Genomic DNA, 20,235 nt, shown 5'->3' with positions numbered 1-20,235 from the left:
AGTGCGTGAGTGAATGAGAGTGTGTGTGTGCCCTGCGATGGGTTGGCACTCCGTCCAGGGTGTATCCTGCCTTGATATAGGCACAGGCTCCCCGTGACCAGAGGTAGTTCGGATAAGCAGTAGAAAATGAGTGAAAGAGAGTGAGTGAGTGTTTGAGAAAGAAAAATGTACACTCATTGATGTGGTGTTCATTCATTATGAGACATTATTTAACATGATGGTGTGCAAAGTTTCCCAGCATAGCAAAATCTTCGAGACAGAGAAGATTATATGAGAAAGGTGATGGAGAAAGTGATGCTGCTCAGGAAATGAGGGTTTATCATTGCAATGACATAAACAATAACAGGAATGAACTTGCTTCACAGAGGTTCTGCTCCATTAAATCTTTACTATAAACTTAAAAAGAGTGACTTGACTTTATAAATAAATTAGAAATTGTAATCATTGGCAATGAGATATAACTGAAGTAGCACAGTCTAGACTGCATGGTTATAAGAAAATAATCCACTCTGATGTGACAAAAGCACTATGTTTCACCACTGCATTGATTATTTATTAGTCAGGATACATGCCAGTGTACCAAGCATGACATTTAACATGAATGAATATTTATATTTATACACGTGATCACTGTAAACTGTTTCTCATTCTCTGTCTAAATTCACTTAAACATTAATATTTTCATTTTTTTATTTTTTTATTTCTGCAGGACCCCCAGGTAGACGTGGAAGAAAAGGGAATCCTGGTGAGTATTTATTACCTTTCACAACTTAAGAGGAGTTTTTATTGATTTCAAAACATCTCCTCTTTAATGTTGTCATTAAGTTTGTCCAATATTCTCTTTTATGTTCTTTTCTTTTTTTTGGTCATATGATTCTTGTGATGAAAGAAAACATCAGTCCAGATTGAGGCTGTGAATAAGAAATAAGAACATATTAAGTAATAAGGGGGGGCACGGTGGCTTAGTGGTTAGCATGTTCGCCTCACACCTCCAGGGTCGGGGTTCGATTCCCGCCTCCACCTTGTGTGTGTGGAGTTTGCATGTTCTCCCCGTGCCTCGGGGGTTTCCTCCGGGTACTCCGGTTTCCTCCCCCGGTCCAAAGACATGCATGGTAGGTTGATTGGCATCTCTGGAAAAATTGTCCGTAGTGTGTGATTGCGTGAGTGAATGAGTGTGTGTGTGTGTGCCCTGCGATGGGTTGGCACTCCGTCCAGGGTGTATCCTGCCTTGATGCCCGATGACGCCTGAGATAGGCACAGGCTCCCCGTGACCCGAGGTAGTTCGGATAAGCGGTAGAAGATGAATGAATGAATGAATATTAAGTAATAAAAAGGTAAAGAAGGTAGACACTGTAGTAGGTTTTAAATTTGGTTTATTAAAACCACAAAGGTCTTTCGGATATATTTGAAATAATTAACTACTGAGATAAGAATTCACTCTTGCACATATGTGAAGCTGTTTCTGTATTTATGACTTCATTTTAAGTGTGCATCAGATCAAAGAACAATTTTTATAACTCGCTGTCAGACAGTAGCTCTCTCCTGGATGGGATCCACATTTTTTCACCTGACTGTTGATTCATTTATGGATGAAATGTGGTTCTTTTAAATGTCATAGTCTGACCCAGCTTGTGCTTTTATTATAATGTTGTTGCCACACTGAACTTAATGCCCATATTTTATATGAGATAGATTGCTATGAACTGCCTCTTATGAATATTTGTATTTTTTTGTATTCTGTATTTCAAAAAGGATAACCGGCTAGATGGAGGGATAGATGATTGGATGAAATAATGAGTGGTTGGCTAGATAAATGATGGGTTGGATGGATGGATGAAGGTTTGTATGTATAGATGGAAGGATGGATGGATGGATTGGGGAAAAAGATACTGGTAAAACGATGAATGGGTGGATGGTCTGCTGAATTGATGAAGGGGATAAATAGTTTAATAGATGAGTGATGGATAAATGAATAGATGAAGGATTGTGGATTGATGAAGGAATGTATGTATTATGGATGGATAGGTTTATGGATGGATAAATGGGTAGATAAATAGGTTAATAGATGGATAGCTGGATTGTTGGATGGATGGATGGACTTTGGTTTCAAAGTATCTGTACACAAGCGAAACAAAACAAAGAAACAAACCATCACTGTGTTTGTGTGTGTGTGTGTGTGTTTGTGTGTGTGTTTGTGCAAAATGAGATAATAAGATATTGTAGGTGAGATAATAGTGAATTAACACCTGCAAACATTAGAAAAAACAACATAGTGCATACATCATCAGAGACCCCAGTCACAAACACATGCTTTGGTGGACGAAGGGAGAAGAACTGTGTCTTTGTTCTCAGTTTGATGACTTTGGCCCATGGTGACGACGGGAGGACCGACAGCCTCCAAAACACACAGCCTGTTCTCCATAAAAAGCTCCCCTTCAGTGGCCCAGGGCTTTTGGTGACCTGAACTGACACAGTGGGATCCTTCTTGCATTTCTCTGTCTTCTAATGACTCCCTCCCTTTTCTCATCATGGCAGAGATGGATCGGGTTTCCCACATTTAAAAGAGACCTTATCAGTGCAGCCATTTGTAGGAGTTCTTGTTTGTTTACATTGTACTCTGATCCTGTCCAGATCAGCTCAAGACCTTTGCAGCTCTGCATATGATTCAAATCTTCATTTTCTCCAGCTATCATCTCTCTGGAGTCACCAGAGATTTGCCAGCGCCTGTTTAATCCATTATGCTTAATGGAATGGACAGGGACGAAGGAAACTATGCAGCAGGAGTGGGACTGAGAGCCCACATTACCAACATCCTATGTGACACTTACAGTATTGTAAACCTTTTGCAGTAAGGCCAAGAGAGCTTAAGCTTCTGCATCAACTGATGTTTACACAGAGGTTATGTTCTGAGAAGTTCATTTCTGTTAAAGCCAAGCTGATCCAAAGAGACTTGTATGAGAATGTACAATATTTATTATGCAAGACTGATCTTTTGCCCGCTGAGATTGTTTCCACACTGCTGGGATGCTTCACATTTTCTTGGTGACTGTGTTCAATTCAACAGATGCCTGTGATTTTAAGGAATTTTCCTCTGAACATTTCTCAGACCTGTTGATGTTTTCAGCTCCTTCAGGGCAAATTTATATAATATCAGATTACTGACAGGGTTGATCTCGGTCTATACAGAAGAAGGAAGCATTGTATTTTTCACCACCTCACAGAGCCATTCAGAAGTCATAGAACCACAGGCAGAATTGCAACTAGTATAGTTTTTTCCTGCTTCATCTATCAGTAAGTTGGAAGCAAATAGAGAACAAATAAAAGACCACATGCATTTTGATATAATTCGAGTGAAGGTTTCACTGGTAAATATCTGTGCATCAGCTTCTTGACTCTACACATTCACCTGGATCTTTAGTGTCAGTGTGGCCTTAGTTCTGGTGACTCCTGTTCCTTTGGACTGTTCCTGGAAAAGGAACATCCATGTGACTAGTGTTTACATGTAAGTTGTCTGCTTGTGCACAGGTGGACAAGAAGGTTCCGCTCACTTTAACTGTTATTTTCTTTGAACCTTTAATGTCAGCTAATGAAACTGCAAACATGCAAACCATGAATATAAATTGGTGGCACAGTGGTGCAGAGTGTAGCATTGCTGCCTCACAGATCCAGGGTCCCAGGTTCATTCTTGAGACTGGGATACTGTCAATGGAATTTTGCATGTACTGTACTTTCAGTGGATTTCCTCCTGTGGGTTCTTCAGTTTCCTTCCACTGACCAAAATGGGGTGTCACGCTAGGTGTAAATGTATGTGTGTTTGTGTGTATGGACTCGCATCTGATCCAGGGTGATTTCTCCCACCATGCTCCTAGTGTTCCTAGAACAGGCTTTGGTTTTACACCACGGTCCTGAACAGGAGAAAGTGCTTACTGAAGATTAGCGAATGAATACAAAAGTTTTACGTGAATTCAAATATGAATTTTGAAATATGGTTTCAAAATTGTGATTATAGACTTAAATTGCACCCCAGACACTGTACACATAAACATGACGTTTCAATGCAAAATGCTCTTTGCATCGAGTTGCATTTGCCTTTTCCTATCCGTTCACTCATTCATAGTCATGGTTGTGATGGATTTGATATGCCATATGCTATAAACTGTTCAATTTTTACATCCATCCAGAAATTGTCCTAGTTCTCTCGGTTCCTCTATTTTCTCAAAAAACAAATTTGTCCTAGGTTGGCTCTGTTAAATTGCCCCTAGGTGAGAATTAATGCATGGGTGTGGACAGATATCCCATCCAGGGGGTATTCCTGCCTCACACCCATTGCTTCTAAAATATGCTTTGGATCCACTGCATCCCTGATTACAATAAAGTAGTTACTGAAGAGGAATGAATGAAAGATTGGACTATATCATGAAAATGATCAAACAAATTGTATTAAAAATATTGTATGTAAAACAACGTGCTCAATAGCTAACAGTTAATTGTTTGTGTTTGTGTTGCAGGAACTCCAGTAAGTACCCCTATATTTGTGGACTCTTAATGCAGAACACATGTATGTGAATCTGGCTCATGGTCAGCCATGACATGATCCAAATTCAATTCCCATCACCATTCTAGCTAACAGATATAATGTTGGCTATAAGCAAGGTAAGATATGATTGAGTGCAGTATGTAGTTTGGATCCATAAAAATGATTTAAAATCAACTGCAGTTGCATGTTCTGCATATTTTTGTTGGCATTCATACCCTTGAGGGCCAACTTTAAGAGTTTGAGTTTTCTCATACAGCATAGATCTTAGAGCCACTGATAGGTGGCGTGATTAACAATTGTTTTTTTTTTTGGTTTTGTGGGGGTTAAGTCTGCAAAAACTCTTTTAAACTTACATATGAAGTACACACTTGCTCCTCAAGACATGTGTAATATGTGTGTGTGTGTGTGTGCTGTATGTATGCATGTATGTATAAGAACAAAGAGAACATGCTTTGCTATGGTCGCACACATGCTTTAACTTTACTAGATAGTGACATCACTGGGGCTTAAAAATATATAAAGCTGATAATTTGCTGGAAGGAGTTTTGAGGATGTTAATTATACTTACAAGCAGATGGAAGACATTTAAAATATGCATTCCATGTTTAAATACACCACCTTTAAATACAGAAGATTAGTTTAAGCATGTGCAGCTTCAGTTGGTTTTCTCTCCAGAAACAGTGGTGGATTGTGTGCGTATTATTATTGTGTGCATTTAATGGTATTTTATTTATTTAATCCTTACAGGGAACTCCAGGGCGAGATGGCTACCCGGTAAATATCTTTCTAATTCTCATAAGTACATAACAAGTGTGACTTTAATAGACTTATCCACCGTAAGGTAATACAGAGCGCCACCTGCTGGAAATTCTGTCAGTTTCTTCTAGCATATTTTTTCAATATTATGTCTTTGATGTGGTAAGGATGAATGAAAACTAGAAAACAGTTTGAGTTGATGATGGACTATTTCCTCTTGGTTTATTACTGTTTACCAAAGAGTCAGTACTTCTCTGTAGGGCTCTTGTACCTTGTTTTTAGAAGTTCTGCTTAATTTTAACTGGCAAAACCTCAAGTACCCAAACTTAGACAAAATGTTTTGCATTTTCACATTCTGATTAAGGATTATTCACATGAGTTTAAAGCAAACAACAATATAATAACATATTATAAGTACATACACACACAACTAAACAAGGACATTTGGAGCAACAATTATTAATATTACTTGATATTTAAACACAACATTCTCTATATATAAGCACTGCACAAAAATCACTGATCTTGTAACACCATATGTACAAGGCTCTATTGGAACAGGGGACTTAGTTGTAAGCACCCTGACTACTGCACATGCAACTTATCTTAGCAGTCCCTGCACTGTAATAATGCAAACACGCAACTGTGTGAAGTCAGTCCAAGCACAACAATTGATCTGGTCCAGACTCTTGCCTGAACTGTACTGCCATATGTGGTGTTATTAGTCCTCTCTGCCAGAGCTATCATATCAAAGCAAGATATCAGATAATCTTCTTAATTTCAACCTACTTATCTGTATCTCCTGCCCCTTTCTAGCTTGTCTGTCTAACCTCGGTTTGAATTATATTTATTTAATTTGGAAATACCAAGAATGTGATAATTCAAATCCAATTGTTTTTATAATCCTTTCCACAGCTTAATTTAGTGTAGCTGATAAAATTACAGCTCTGTTGTACTTTGGGGCATTTATTTATTTTGTTTGCATGGTAAATCAGTATGAAGTGATTCTGAGTGACAACCTTTCTATCCTATTCTATTCTATGTCTAATAGGAGTGAACTTTTCCAGAATGGCTCTACCCACATGTACAATGCACATGGGAATAGGAAATGGTTTTATCAATAATACAATTATGTAAATTATATTGTATGGCCTACAAACTCCCCAGATGGACACCAGAATGGTGTTCATTTCTCCTGTACCTTTCTAGAGGCTTGCCACAGTATGCTGAAGATGTACATGTTTTGGTGGCTCATGATGGATTCACACTTTATGTTAGATTTTCCTTTAATTCGTCACCCATACATATGTTTATTTGCTGACAGCCAAGATCATTACAGGTCATTGAGGGGTGTTTCAGCACCTCTTGTGGAGTGGACAGCGACCTCGCTGCCCTGTAGTATGAGCCTGAATCATGAATGAGTCTGAATTAATGAATGAAGCTTGACTGAATTTCTCAAATAAGATGATTCAGTGTATCTCTTGTACTGTATGCCTTATAACATACGCTATATAGCCAAAACTTTGCGGACAACTGTCTGTCACACCCACACATGGGATAGTATTCCACAAGAGTTTGGATCTTGGTTGTGGGCAGTTTTCCCCTTTCGGTCGTAAGAGCATTAGTGAGGTCAGGCACTGACGTTAAGCAAGGAGGTATGCATCATTGTCAGCTTTCCAGTTCATTCCATTCCATGAAGTTCAAAACATTTCATCATGGGCCTCAATTTGTGTACATAGGCATTTTCATGCTGGAACAGCTTTGGGCCTCTTAGTTCCAGTGGAACCAGTGAAATACTGTAGCTTTGTAATGCTACAGCATACAAAAATATCCTATACACATTGTTGCTATCAACTTTGTGGAACAGTTGGGTAAGGCACACATATGCCAACATCCCTATCTGGTCATGTTATACAATTTCCAACTCATTATAAAAGACCTTCCTCACCCACATTATCAATACCTATAGGTATATCCTTCCCCTTATTCATTACAGTATTATGAGATAAAAAAATGTTACATATGCAAGAAATGTGAAATATTCTGGATGTAAATTCATAACAATAACTTCCACAATGCCATACGTTTTATGATAAAGTCTAAATATGATGCATTTGAGCCTCTAATGGCTTTCTCTGCCTCTCTCTTTCTCCTTCTCATTCAGGGTCCTCTTGGTGTGGATGGTAAGCCTGTAAGTACTCCAATCTGTCATTATGTAGATCACCATATAACAGCATAGTGAAGTCTATGGTAGTTTGGCATTTGCTAGTCTCTTTGTCTGTTGATTTATCTAACTGTTTCATTTTTTTATCCTGATATTTCAGATGTTCAAAACATAAAGATATATCATGATAAAGCAGTCCGGCCATTAGTATACATATTTTGTTATAGTGCAGAAGTATATAAGTCAAGTCAAGAAGTCTTTATTGTCATTTCAACCATGTATGGCGGATACAGTACATGGAGAAATGAAACAGCGTTCCTCCAGGACCATGGTGCTACATAAAACAACACAGAGCTACATAAAACAAAACAGGGCTACATACATTACATATTACATTTGCAGCATTTATCAGACAGCCTTATCCAGAGCGACTTGCATTTTTTATCTCATTTTTATACAACTGAGCAATTGAGGGTTAAGGGAACAACACAGAGCTAAGGACTGGATTCAAGTTGTCCTTGACAAATAAAGTGCATCGTATGCAAACTAGTGCAAACAGTGCGAGACAAAAGGCAGTGCAGACAAAACAAACACTACAGGACAAAAAACACAAGATAGCTCTGACCAGTGTGCATTCTGCATGTTGTACAGAACCTTGTGCAAAAGTATAGAAATGTAGTATATGCGAAATAAGGGCTGATTTGTTTTTGTTTACAGGGTTCTCCTGGTCCTAAAGGCATTCAGGTATGTCCTCATATTCTTTTTAAACTTGTTAAGGGACAGATTTGAGAAGTGGCTAATTACATTCAGTTTCATATTCTTTCTCTTGTCACTCTCATTGACATAATCCAATCGCGGGCATCTATGATCTCATGTATGCAGAAGAGCGATAGATATCACTTTCCTTTGAGTGTTTTAGACTACCTCAGGATACTGCATGAGCAACAGTTCAAAAGTGTCTGATTGGCTGTCTTCATGTGTCTCATGAAGCACATGTTAGTCTTCATCCAGTCTAGCTGGTAGCTGCTAAGAGCTGGCTGGTGGGTGGAAGTTGGCAGGTGAACAAATTAACGAGCAAATATATAACAGATTTTCCAGCATGCACATATTAAAACACAAGAGAAATGCATTAAGAAGTGGCAGAACATGAAACATCTTGCATGTCTGAAAAAACATAAATATAATCCATCATAAACTCACATCATATTTTACACGCCAGTCAAGCAGATACTGTACTCTAAATACACTGGAGGCTAGAGTGTGTGAAGCACATGAATGATAACACATTTCACATAGCTTGGCCCATACACCACACATAAACTCTCATTTTAGATCATATACCATTACAAAGCTTGAAAAGCAATAGACATTTGAACATTACCTATTCAATGCTATTGTGAAAAGAAACATTTATCTGTGTTTTTGACATTTGTCTTTACTTCTGCCAGGGGATGCCAGGGCCAAAAGGAGATAAGGTATGTATAGTAATCTTCTGAATGCATTGTGTATGATATCAGTGAAGGTTTCAGCCTAATGTAAACCAGCTTTGAGATATTGCAACATTTGCCAAAGTACAGCTTCAGGGGGGTTTGCAAAACAGATTACACATAACTGCACAGTACTTGTGTCAGATATCGTTGCACCCAAGTAAGATCTAACTTGTTTCCGCAGGGTGATCAGGGAGATGTGGGGCCCAGGGTGAGTAACAAGCATCTAAACTGATGCCCTACAGCACCAATGAGCTCACGTACACCAGATTCTGTGTAAATCAGCAAGCTGGTTTTATTTCTCCTCTAGAACATTTATATAGCAGTATTGTTATGAACTGTTTTAATACATACTTAGCCTTCATAGAGTTCGTGTACATTCCATTCAAAGCATTTTTCATTTGAAATTAAATATTAGGTAAACAAAAAGACTAGCCAATTACTACCATCTAGCCCTGTTCTCCCTTAATATTATATAATATTTCAACAACTACCAAATTGAGGAGGATGAAGGTGAATACATGCCCCGTGAAGCTTGTTGGGGCAATATAACATACTGTGGGGAAATCATACATGAACTCACAGACACCCACAATTGGTTAGTGTCACACTGATTGGCAATTGAGAAATTATACCATTCCTCCTAAACAGAAAGCAAAGTCAGTTTTGTTCCTTGAACTGCCAGCAACAGATGGTTAGAGCTCCTGATGTCAGTAGGAGCAAATAGGATCTGTGAAAAATTCTATTCAAAATGTACTGATTCCGTAAAATCAGTGTCTCGTCCAGCGAGCTTAGGCTACTCCTTGGATCTGTGTTGCCTTTTATTTGCTTTAAAGCTCAAATATGGGTCTTCTATATTAGAACCTCATTACAAGATATTGCAGAAAATGACCAGTTCCTCTTGTTCATGATTTTGGCTTTAGCAGTCATAGATTTAAAAAAAATAATAATAAAAAAGGGAAATCAGTGTCTTGCTCCTGATGTCCAATTCCTACTGAGTTCACAATCTGTATCTCGGATCCCACCATTTCATATTACAGTTATAATAATGGATCAAAAATGTGTGTACACAATGCTTATATATATTTTCCAGACCCATCGTGTTAGACTAACTGGCCAAAGTTTGCTGTTTTTCACCTGCTATGCCAGCTTGTTCTATTAAAAACAGATGACTTGTCTGGAGTCTCGGAGGAATTGTAAATGCTTTGTGTGGTCTGCATTATTATGGTGAAGAGTGCAAGCCAAAATACTACTAACAACACAGCACAAGTAGACAGTATCGATCCCTTGTTATAGTGCTGTGTGTTTTGTTTATGATAGCGTGTTAGTACTGTGTTCTGTCATATTTTTATACCTGTGTAAGATTTTAAGACCGGTGGCCTATGGAATCCATTAATGCTCCAGGAGGAGGGTTGTGTTTAGATCTGGAAGCAGATCCAAACAGTTTCCATCCAGATGGAAGGACTCCGTTTGTACTGCAGGTGGGGTGGGGGTGACCCATGACCTCTGCCTTTTTCCCATCAGTCATGAGAAGTTCCTTAACATCTCGCTCATAGTATAGTTTATATATAAATAACTGAACACAAACAAATGTGTAAGCTTCTTCAGAAAAAAGAGACAATGTTCTCTCCCAACATTTCCCTTTTAGATTCGCAGTGGTCATCATTATTTCATTTAGGTATTATAATATAAAGGGCTGCAGCACCAAAAGCCACTGTTATTTTGGGAAAGAGAGTAAACTTCTCCTGGGAAAATGCTGCCTTTTTTTGGACCCCTTGCCATCCGTGCTAACCGCAACACTAAATAGAAACCTTGTGCTCCAGTGAAAGGTAATCATATCCAGAAGCACATGGTATCTGAAACAACAGTATAATCAGGATGTCTCTAAGAGTCTACTTGTAATTTGTTGGCTGGGAACTAAGTCAAAGAGAATTACCTCAGCACAAAGAGGCATAAAGATCACTGCCGCTCAATGCAAACATTGAGTCATCTTGTTCTCATGTGTGTTCTATCAATGTCCATGTTGACTTCCTTATCTTTTATCCTAAATCTCTCTTTCGGTGTTCCCCTATTTCTCCTCATGTCCCTCTGTCACTTTGCTCCTGTATTTCTCTTCTGTTCTCTCAGGGCCCTCCAGCACATGCTGCCTCTGCTGGACTTCTCAGTAATCAGATCCTTACAGTTAAGGTTTGTCCCTCCATTAGCCTCTGCACATCTTCCTTTGTGGTCGTCACTTTCGTCATCTTAGCATTGTTTTAGCATTGTTTCTAAATATCTGCCTCCATTTCTTATTTTACTCTACTGTTATTTTACATGGGAATGGAAACATGAACCACAGAAATCTTGCTACTTTTCTTGCTAGAGATCTTCTGCCTATGATGCTTCATGCTGAGATATGCTCCTCAAAGCAGTTCACTGGTTCTATCCTGCTCTTTTTTCTCACACACTTGCTTTATTTCTTGTCTTTCTCCACACCCTTGCTGACAGATGGGCTTTCCACACTAAGCTCATTGCTTCCTCACATGTCAGAGTTGAACGCCAGACGTTCTAAAGGTACAGCAAAAACATCACGCACGTTTTAGCTCCTTCCCTCCAACTCTCATCACTCTCATCATCATTACTCTTCCTCACTTTCTTCTCCTTATGCCTTTACTGACTTATGGCATGCATGTCCTTGGCCTTGACCCCACAATTAGCTCCTATAGAAGTCTGGACTTTTAACAGGCATGCCTGTTTTGAATTAGAGAGTGTAAAACTGTGAGAGAGGTATATACGCCTTGACATGGTTAAATATTTTGTTTACCGACATTACAAGAGAAAAACATGCCACTCAAACCACAGCTAATGAAATGAACCAAAATAGTGTTTTCTCATTCTGACAACATAATATGCTGAAATGGGACTATTTTATATGAAACCACAACCTTGAAATCTTTCTCTTTAGATGATAGACTGGATTGCCAGCAGCCTCTGTTTCACAGTGAGGCTTTTGAAAAAATGTCATCTCCTCTAGCCACGTGCCTTTTGAAACAGCCAATTTTTGGGACCTGGCCATGGCTGCCAAATGTCTCTGCTTTATTATGCATTGTATTGTGAAATGAATATGACACATGAATGGCTTGTGGGTGGCAAAAAACAGCCAAGTAACATCTAGGCATGAAAGTGAAACAAAAGGATATTACAGAGCAATTTTTACGAGTGTTGTACTTTCCATCAATTCTCTGTTTCTCTTTGAATTTGTGCACAGGGTGATCAGGGTCAGGCTGGGCCTCCAGGTCCCCCAGGGCCTCCTGGACCATCTGGCCCCAGTGGGCCCCCAGGAAACATGGGCAGAGATGGACCCCGGGGCCACCCAGGAGAGCCGGTACGAGAGTGAACATGGCACACCCACATTCATAGACACATTCATTTTGTCTCCTGTGATGAGCTCACACTTCAAATGAGCCGACATGACTCACATATGGAGGTCAGCTACCTCTTTGTTCAACAGGTGTTGCTTTTCTCATCATGACACTATATACAAAGGTTAACCCAATGTTCACGCATGGGCTCAATTTTTATTTTAATCAGAGACACATTCTGAGGGCAGAGGTAATGTGGTTCACTTCAATCAATCTAGAACCTCACACACTAACCGCAGAATTGGAAGTATCTTCACTTTCTGTACCGCTTTCCTTTCCGTTTGGGTTCCATAGATACATTAAACAGGAGAAGACAGAAATTATTTAATCCACAACATCATCAACTATTTATTTTTATATAGACATCAAGTAGTCTCAGCCTCAAACAATCCATTCACGGGTCATGGTACACTTTTCTGGCCACAAGCTTCAGAATCACTGATTGACTCAGTAGACCTCTATGTTTTTGTGTGCTGGTTTACAGAAGAAAAGCAAAATAGTAGTAGTGAGTATAGAAAACATCTCTGGTTGGTCGTCTGCTATGTCAGTCCAATTGTTGTCCAAAAGTTCTTAGCTACATTATTTTGCCAAAATGTTCTAGACTCATCACCTCAACACAATCAGAGAGATAAATCTCCCTAATTTTCATCCCCAACCACCTTCTTTTTCTGTTGCTAACTCTCGCTAAGGCTATTTCTTTCTCTTTAATATGAACACATGTTTTGGGCTCACATGCTCTAATGGCATTTCCTGTTGTTGTCATGCAAATTGTAAATGTGTTTATCCTTGGTTGGGAAAAAACTACCTCATTAACAGCTTAAGGCCTGATGCCAAGGATCTGCCCTTTTCACTCAGTGAGCAATACAAGACGTAGGTCTCGAAAAAGCACTGGTTGTGTGTGCTTAATTCATAAAAGTTCTTATCATCTTGTGTTAGATTATAATCAAATAGGAAGTATTATAGGTCCCTAAAAGGCTGCCTCCATATAACATCTTGAGTTCTACCATTGGATTTATTGTTGTTATTTCATCATAACCAGTACCATACTTTAGCAAAAACAACCTGTGCTTCACAATGCTCAATTTCCCCCAAACATGTTTTCATAACCTTTATTCATAACTATCAGACTGTGATATGAGTAAGGTTGGCTTTGTGTCAAACCTAAATTAATTTTTCTTCTAAAAAAAAAAAAATGCAATATGCAATGTGTATTTACTACAACAGGCTTTAATCTGTGGAACATTAGTTCTATCAACTGCAGGATTCGATTATTTTCTTCTTTTCTTTTAAAGTAGGCCGTGGATTTCGGGCTTAATTCTGTTGTTTACACATTTCTCTTTTATGTTTTTCCCAATTATAGCTTGAATATCTGTGAACTGTTTCAGTCAGAACAAGGGCTTTTTCTGCCCATGGTTCAAAAGGTCTTTTTTTCCTTTGAGGTGTGGTCTCAAGCTGTGGTGTTGAGTTGCCTCAGACACACAGTATCCATGCGTTTTTAGTTTAGGCTCAGGGTGCAGTACTTAGGTTTACTCTTCTGTGGACTTGTTAAAGAGAGACATCTACTGGATAATATTTAGAACCTTCACTGATCATCCACTAATATCAGATATCTCTTCTAATAGGGTCTTCCTGGCAAGGATGGGAATGAGGTTGGTATTGAGGACTTATTTGGTGTTATGCATCAGATACATAGCATTAAAACTCTTTTCAAATTGTATAACTTGTTTGTTTTTGTCTGTCTTCTGTCTTTAAAAGGGTCCAAGTGGGCCACATGGTATAAAGGTAAATCCTTCATTAAATATTGCTTTAATTATTTTATCGTGTCTGTTTAAATGTCTCAGTTAAGCTTGGCACCATTGTTAAATTCACTGTCTCTGACACAGGGTGATGTTGGAGAGCCTGGAATGAATGGGCTTCAGGGTCCTCCAGGGATTAAGGTATGCTGTTAAACCCTTCTTTAGGACCAATTCATAGAATACTTATTGACTGTATTATTCAGTTAGCCAGTATGAGATGTAGATTTGAGTATTGTATCTGCATCAGTTTCTCATTTTTTTGCTGTTCTGTCTTTATCTTATTGTTGTTCTGCAGGGAGAACAAGGAGAACCAGGTGATGAAGGGAAAAGAGGCATGGATGGACCACCAGGCATAAAGGTACTGCTCAAAATATCACTGAGGTTCATTCATGGCATAGTGCACACCAGTATTAAATAACTCAACTGCACACCTGCTTTTACAGGGAGAGAAAGGAGATGCTGGTGCTCCAGGACTCCAGGTAAGAAGCGCGTGTCCCCCAGTCCATGAACCCTATGAACATGTCTCACTGCAGAGCAATTATATAATATGATTAGCATTAGTAAGCTGTATAATTAATTTATCTAACTTATCCTGCTTTTCTGCTGTTTAGAAAGGTGCTCCAGGTGTCTTTGAGAACACTGACCTGTCTGAAAGACTACAAATTTTGCAGGTGGGAATCTCTCTGGCCGTAATAAACTAATCCAGGGGTTATCTGTAGCACTGTGACATAAAATCAGATATTGTTAGACTTAATTTGCGTAACATACTTTTCCTGCAGGGCCCACCTGGTCCTCCAGGGCCTCCTGGAGAGCAAGGAGTAAAGGTGAGAACATTCCTCCTTCTCTTTATACCTGAACTCAGTTGCCATTTGTAAATATGAAAAGATCATTTGATGATAAGCTTGATATCTGGTGTCAGAAGCAGCCCCTGGAAAAATAAAAAGGCCATCAGTATTATGTACTATAAACTGGTTTCCAAAAGAAAAGCAGTGGTCTAAATTATAGCACTGGCTACATGCAATCAAACTGCCCCGTCGTGTCCCCAATTCTTTTCCAAATTAACCCACACCAAAAGGAAATGGTAGGAGGTGTTGTTTATAGAATGTATATACCACGAATTCAGAGAGTACTATACTACCGTGCAAATCTGTTAGTTTTATCCCCTGAAATGTAATATGTTAACAGGGAGAGATGGGCTCTCCTGGGATTCCTGGATCTGAAGGCACACAGGTAGAGTAAATCATATGCAACATTTATTGTAGCATATCTTATCTGCGGTGTATGCTTGAATGTTCTACATTGTAACTTGACTTTATGTCTTGACCACCGCTCTCGACACAGGGTTCGAAAGGAGAAAGAGGGGACAGAGGAGAACCTGGAGTGACAGGAGAAAAAGGGGAGAGGGGAGAGATGGGACTGCCTGGGCAAACCGTGAGTGTGATGCATTATATATTCTCTAATGTGGTGTTGTGAAAAATATTGTTTTACTTAGTTGAGAAAAGTACTGATCAAAATGTGTCTGTTTATTTCAGGGAGATGGTGGACAGAAAGGGGAGAAGGGAGACTCCAGAATTGAGGACAATCTGGTACAGGGATTTTGTTAATATCCATTTTCTAAAAAAAAAAAAAAAAAAAAAGCTCTTTGTTTTCACTTTGATTGGTTTTAATAAAACTAGTATATCTGCACTTGCATTTTTCTATTAACAAACTATTATGTATTATGTTTTTTTTTTGTTTGTTTGTTTGATGAATGCAGTTCAGTTATGTTGAAAATCTCCTTTCAGGATCAGATTATTGCATTGCCAGGTCCTCCAGGGCCACCTGGCCCTCAAGGAATTATGGTAAATAAAAAATATCAGCGCCTTTTCATTCTAGTTTCAGATACAATCAATAAAGTTCAGTATACAAAACTAAAACACATCATTTAATCTCATTTGTTCTCAGGGCCTTCATGGGATGCCTGGTCAAAAGGTACACTTGTGCATTTTGAAATGAGAACGGGCAAAATCATTATAAAGGATAGTTGTAACTTTGTGTGTATTTTATCTCAGGGAGAGCCTGGTGATTCAGTTAAAGGAGAGAAGGGGGATGTTGGAGAAAAAGGACCACAAGGGCCACGGGTAAGCAATACACGGTTTCTCACCTGACATTGGTTACAGATGCTAAATAACTGTCCAGCGGAGGAGCAAAGTATAAGGACATCTTCACATAAGGTTTAATCTGATGTTGTTCTCCTCCACAATGTTCAGGGTCTTCAAGGTTATCCTGGGTCAAATGGATTGGTAGGTCTACCAGGTGCAAAAGGTGAAAAGGTCAGTTTCCTCCAAAAGCCATAATTGACTAGGAAAGGAAACATTGTTCTTACTGCTGTAAATATGAGTATTATTTTTGTTCTAACAGGGAAAACAAGGAGAGCCTGGATTAGATGTGAGTGGACAGAATCATACAGCATCATATGATTATATACCTATTATATGCCTATATGGCATTATTTAAACTGTTACTGACCTTATGTTTCTTCATACAGGGTTTTCCAGGATTACGAGGAGAGAAGGGTGATAAAGGGGAACGAGGAGAAAAGGTGAATAAGAGAGACATTCTATCATGTACATCGTGACATCACGTGTGGTGACTTAATAATTTGTACAATTATCTAACACTTTCTTCTGTTTCTTTCAGGGTGAAAGAGGCTCGCTGGGGAAAAGGGGTCTGAAAGGAGAGAAAGGAGAGCAGGGACCTCCAGGGCTGGATCAACCTTGTCCTGTGGTATGTTCTCCATCTTCTTCTACACTGTGGAAAGTGGAAAAATGTGTTTAACACTGTAGGAGGAATACAACACAATGGAGTGTGCTATTAATGTGAAAAATTATTCATTATTATCACATTGATTAATGAATGGCATGTCACAACATTTATAGGTACATTAATAAACATCTCCAAGACAAATTAGCTTCTGTGCTTACAATACAACATTAAGAAATAGTTGTTCCCTTACCAGCCGCTCTGACAGGGAGGCTGAGTCCCCCCTACAGATGTCCTCAAACCCGTCGTACAGTATTTCTGCTTTGGGTGTGTTGTGTTTTGTATTTATGTTTGGTTCTGCCTTCACTAATTATGGTCTAGTGAGTCTCTCTGCACATAATCATGGTGTTTTCTTCATACAACAAGGCTTTAATTTAATTCTTGGTATACTTTACCTCATTGCTATTTTATACAATGATGCATACTAACCCACAATAAAATCATCCAAGTGAGGTTTTTTGTTTGAGTGCATGTGTCTAAAATAGTCTCTGGCGTCATTGGTGTGTCATCAGATTTTGGAGTAATTAAATTAGTGTGCCCTGTTGCCCTGTTGCCCTGTTGCCCTGTTGCCCTAATTCGGTGGCTTAGTGGTTAGCACGTTCGCCTCACACCTCCAGGGTCGGGGTTCGAATTCCCGCCTCCACCTTGTGTGTGTGGAGTTTGCATGTTCTCCCTGTGCCTCGGGGGTTTCCTCCGGGTACTCCGGTTTCGTCCCCCGGTCCAAAGACATGCATGGTAGGTTGATTGGCATCTCTGGAAAATTGTCGTGATTGTGTGAGTGAATGAGTGTGTGTGTGCGCCCTGTGATGGGTTAGCACTCCGTCCAGGGTGTATCCTGCCTTGATGCCTGATGACGCCTGAGATAGGCACAGGCTCCCCGTGACCCGAGGTAGTTCGGATAAGCGGTAGAAGATGAATGAATGAATGTTGCCCTAATTTTTATGCCTAGGTTATAGAGACATTATGTTATGTTTCTGTCTGTCTGTCTAGATTTGTCATCAGGAAATAAAGGAAATAAAGTGAATGTGGATCTGAACCAAACAAGTTCAAAGTCATAGCATGGCCTTCCATCGCTTCCTTGCTGTCAGAATACAAATTAGTAACATGAAGGACTAGACTTTAAAACCAGTACTTATAAAGGTAGCTTCTTGTCCTTTTTTTATTTCTGTTCTTAGGACCGGGATGGACTACCAATAGCAGGATGCTGGCATAAGGTTAGTATCTTACAGCTTGGACTTTTAAAAATGTGACGTTTTATTTCAACATACTGCATTAATCTTTGCCCTCATGCTCTCTTGCAGTGATGACCAGAAGCTTTGGAGTGTGTACATATTTGACACTAAACTTTTTACACACACACTTTCATTTTGTATGTTCTATTTAATATTGTGAGAATTGATTTAAAAAAATACTTTCAACTCCTTGTGGAATTTATTGCTGCTTTTTCTACAAAGAAAGACTCTAATTTGAAGGACTAAAGCAAAAAGAGTTGATTTGAGACCAACTGCGGATGGTACATGGACTTGTGGAATGAGAGAGAACAACACCATCATGATCCCAAACTCATCTAACAGACTGCAGCATGGCACTTGATCTCTGAACTGAACTGTTTTAAGCAGCCTTTGTTTACCTGGAACACCCAGCTTGTCCATTTTTTCACTTTCTTTGAAATGATAAGGTTTGTAAGCAGGAAAGAAATTGTTCACGATTGTGGAAAGAGTTCTACCCTGAAGGAACCATCGCTGTTCTAGTGCATGGGATTGAACTCTATAAAAGTAACTACGTGGGATATTGACTGTTGCCTGGATGACCCCATATGACCCTGTAGTCTGACATGGCACTACTCATGTCAGAAAGAAACCAATCTTTTTCCTGTACGTCTGAATAAAATCCGGAAATGGCACCATAATTACGTCAAAGTTTGCACTACAAGAGGATGAGAAGTGGACGAGATATTTGGCTCAAAAAAATGTTTATCTTTCCAGTTACCAAGTTTAAGGAACTGCTTTACATTCTCAGTACTCTTTAATAATTATGTGTAAATAATATGTATAGTTATTAATTTTCACTGTTTAATAAAATTGTTCTACTGATATGCAACATGATGTGTTTTATATATTCCTCTCAACAGTCCTTACACATATACATTTTATCACACAAAAGGCTTTCTTGTGTTAATAGCATGCTGTGTTATAATGTAAGATTTTACAGCAAGTGTTTTTTTTTTTTTTTTTTTAGCAATTTTGATGTGTGGTTTATAATGACTGGATGTTTTTTCAGCTAGACAGATGTGTTTTGGTTGTGTAGTTTGGTTACAAGTGTGCAAAAGACTCAAATATGAAAACTTTAATGAATGTAAATTTCATTATTGTATATGTCATATGGACTTGTTTATATGCCCTTTAACAGAAATACTGACTTTGTCTACTTATAATTTGAGTGAACTTTTGGTATAATTAATATTGGTATACATCTGGCAAAAGAAATAAATCATGAATTTATAGCTGAATCTTGTGTTTTATTACTGTTTAGTTTTTCTATGATTATAATACATGCGTTATTGTTTTAGAAGATATATATATATATATATATATATATATATATATATATATATATATATATATATATATTTTTTTTTTTATTAAATCATATCATTGCATTAAGTATTGCTCTACAGTTATGCATAATCAGCTATAAAGTATATATTATATGTATAATAAAATATATGTATATAAATATATATAATATTAATATCCCCTATATATGCTATATATATATATAATATATGTTACGTTATCATATGTCATATTATGAAACCCAAATGATATCGGTTTCCGTAGTGTAGTGGTTATCACGTTCGCCTCACACGCGAAAGGTCCCCGGTTCGAAACCGGGCGGAAACATATATTATATTTTTTAATTATTTTATATCCGTGTTACAACTACGTGCTACAACTATAAGCAATAAATAAATAAATAAATAAAAGGTTAAAGCTGGAATAAGAAAAATATATATGCCGTGTTAATTAACTTGAATCTTGCGCCACCGAATAACATACGATTTTATGTTGTACTACAGGCCGCCGCTAGAGGGCGAACGAACCCATTTTCACCTCAGACTTGCTCATCGGGGATAAAAACAAACACATTTAAATATATCTAATATTAATCTTGAATTTTGTATTCTATTAATCCTTATATTATTCTTTATAATAACCCTTTGCTCTATGTTTATGTTCTGTAAAGCTGCTTTTAGACCATGACCATTGTAAAAAACATAATTTGTAAAAGA

At 38.3% G+C, this 20,235-nt stretch overlaps 1 protein-coding gene and 1 non-coding gene across 2 annotated transcripts in view; both read left to right on the top strand.

The window, feature by feature from the left end:
* The window catches only part of LOC132860364 (collagen alpha-1(XXIII) chain), a 58,973-nt gene extending 39,558 nt beyond the window's left edge, over window positions 1-19,415 (top strand). The window contains exons 3-30 of the mRNA XM_060891552.1: window positions 710-745; window positions 4,509-4,516; window positions 5,285-5,311; window positions 7,458-7,484; window positions 8,175-8,201; window positions 8,906-8,932; window positions 9,129-9,155; window positions 11,072-11,131; window positions 12,192-12,308; window positions 13,968-13,994; window positions 14,101-14,127; window positions 14,229-14,282; window positions 14,437-14,499; window positions 14,585-14,620; window positions 14,753-14,812; window positions 14,921-14,965; window positions 15,327-15,371; window positions 15,483-15,572; window positions 15,674-15,727; window positions 15,926-15,982; window positions 16,086-16,112; window positions 16,193-16,261; window positions 16,391-16,453; window positions 16,542-16,568; window positions 16,669-16,722; window positions 16,821-16,907; window positions 18,119-18,157; window positions 18,245-19,415. Of these exons, the coding sequence (XP_060747535.1) occupies window positions 710-745; window positions 4,509-4,516; window positions 5,285-5,311; window positions 7,458-7,484; window positions 8,175-8,201; window positions 8,906-8,932; window positions 9,129-9,155; window positions 11,072-11,131; window positions 12,192-12,308; window positions 13,968-13,994; window positions 14,101-14,127; window positions 14,229-14,282; window positions 14,437-14,499; window positions 14,585-14,620; window positions 14,753-14,812; window positions 14,921-14,965; window positions 15,327-15,371; window positions 15,483-15,572; window positions 15,674-15,727; window positions 15,926-15,982; window positions 16,086-16,112; window positions 16,193-16,261; window positions 16,391-16,453; window positions 16,542-16,568; window positions 16,669-16,722; window positions 16,821-16,907; window positions 18,119-18,157; window positions 18,245-18,247 (1,283 nt within the window). The 3' untranslated portion in view covers window positions 18,248-19,415. The remainder of the gene's footprint in view (window positions 1-709; window positions 746-4,508; window positions 4,517-5,284; window positions 5,312-7,457; window positions 7,485-8,174; window positions 8,202-8,905; window positions 8,933-9,128; window positions 9,156-11,071; window positions 11,132-12,191; window positions 12,309-13,967; window positions 13,995-14,100; window positions 14,128-14,228; window positions 14,283-14,436; window positions 14,500-14,584; window positions 14,621-14,752; window positions 14,813-14,920; window positions 14,966-15,326; window positions 15,372-15,482; window positions 15,573-15,673; window positions 15,728-15,925; window positions 15,983-16,085; window positions 16,113-16,192; window positions 16,262-16,390; window positions 16,454-16,541; window positions 16,569-16,668; window positions 16,723-16,820; window positions 16,908-18,118; window positions 18,158-18,244) is intronic.
* A 358-nt stretch (window positions 19,416-19,773) lies between these two features.
* On the top strand, window positions 19,774-19,846 carry trnav-cac (transfer RNA valine (anticodon CAC)). Its single transcript has one exon. It is a non-coding gene; the product is annotated as a tRNA-Val (tRNA).
* The last annotated feature ends 389 nt before the right edge of the window (window positions 19,847-20,235 follow it).

This window comes from Tachysurus vachellii, chromosome 17, assembly GCF_030014155.1.
Source record: "Tachysurus vachellii isolate PV-2020 chromosome 17, HZAU_Pvac_v1, whole genome shotgun sequence".
NCBI lineage: Eukaryota > Metazoa > Chordata > Actinopteri > Siluriformes > Bagridae > Tachysurus > Tachysurus vachellii.
The sequence above is the reverse complement of the archived record's forward strand: the minus strand, read 5'-3'. Positions and strand labels throughout refer to the sequence as shown.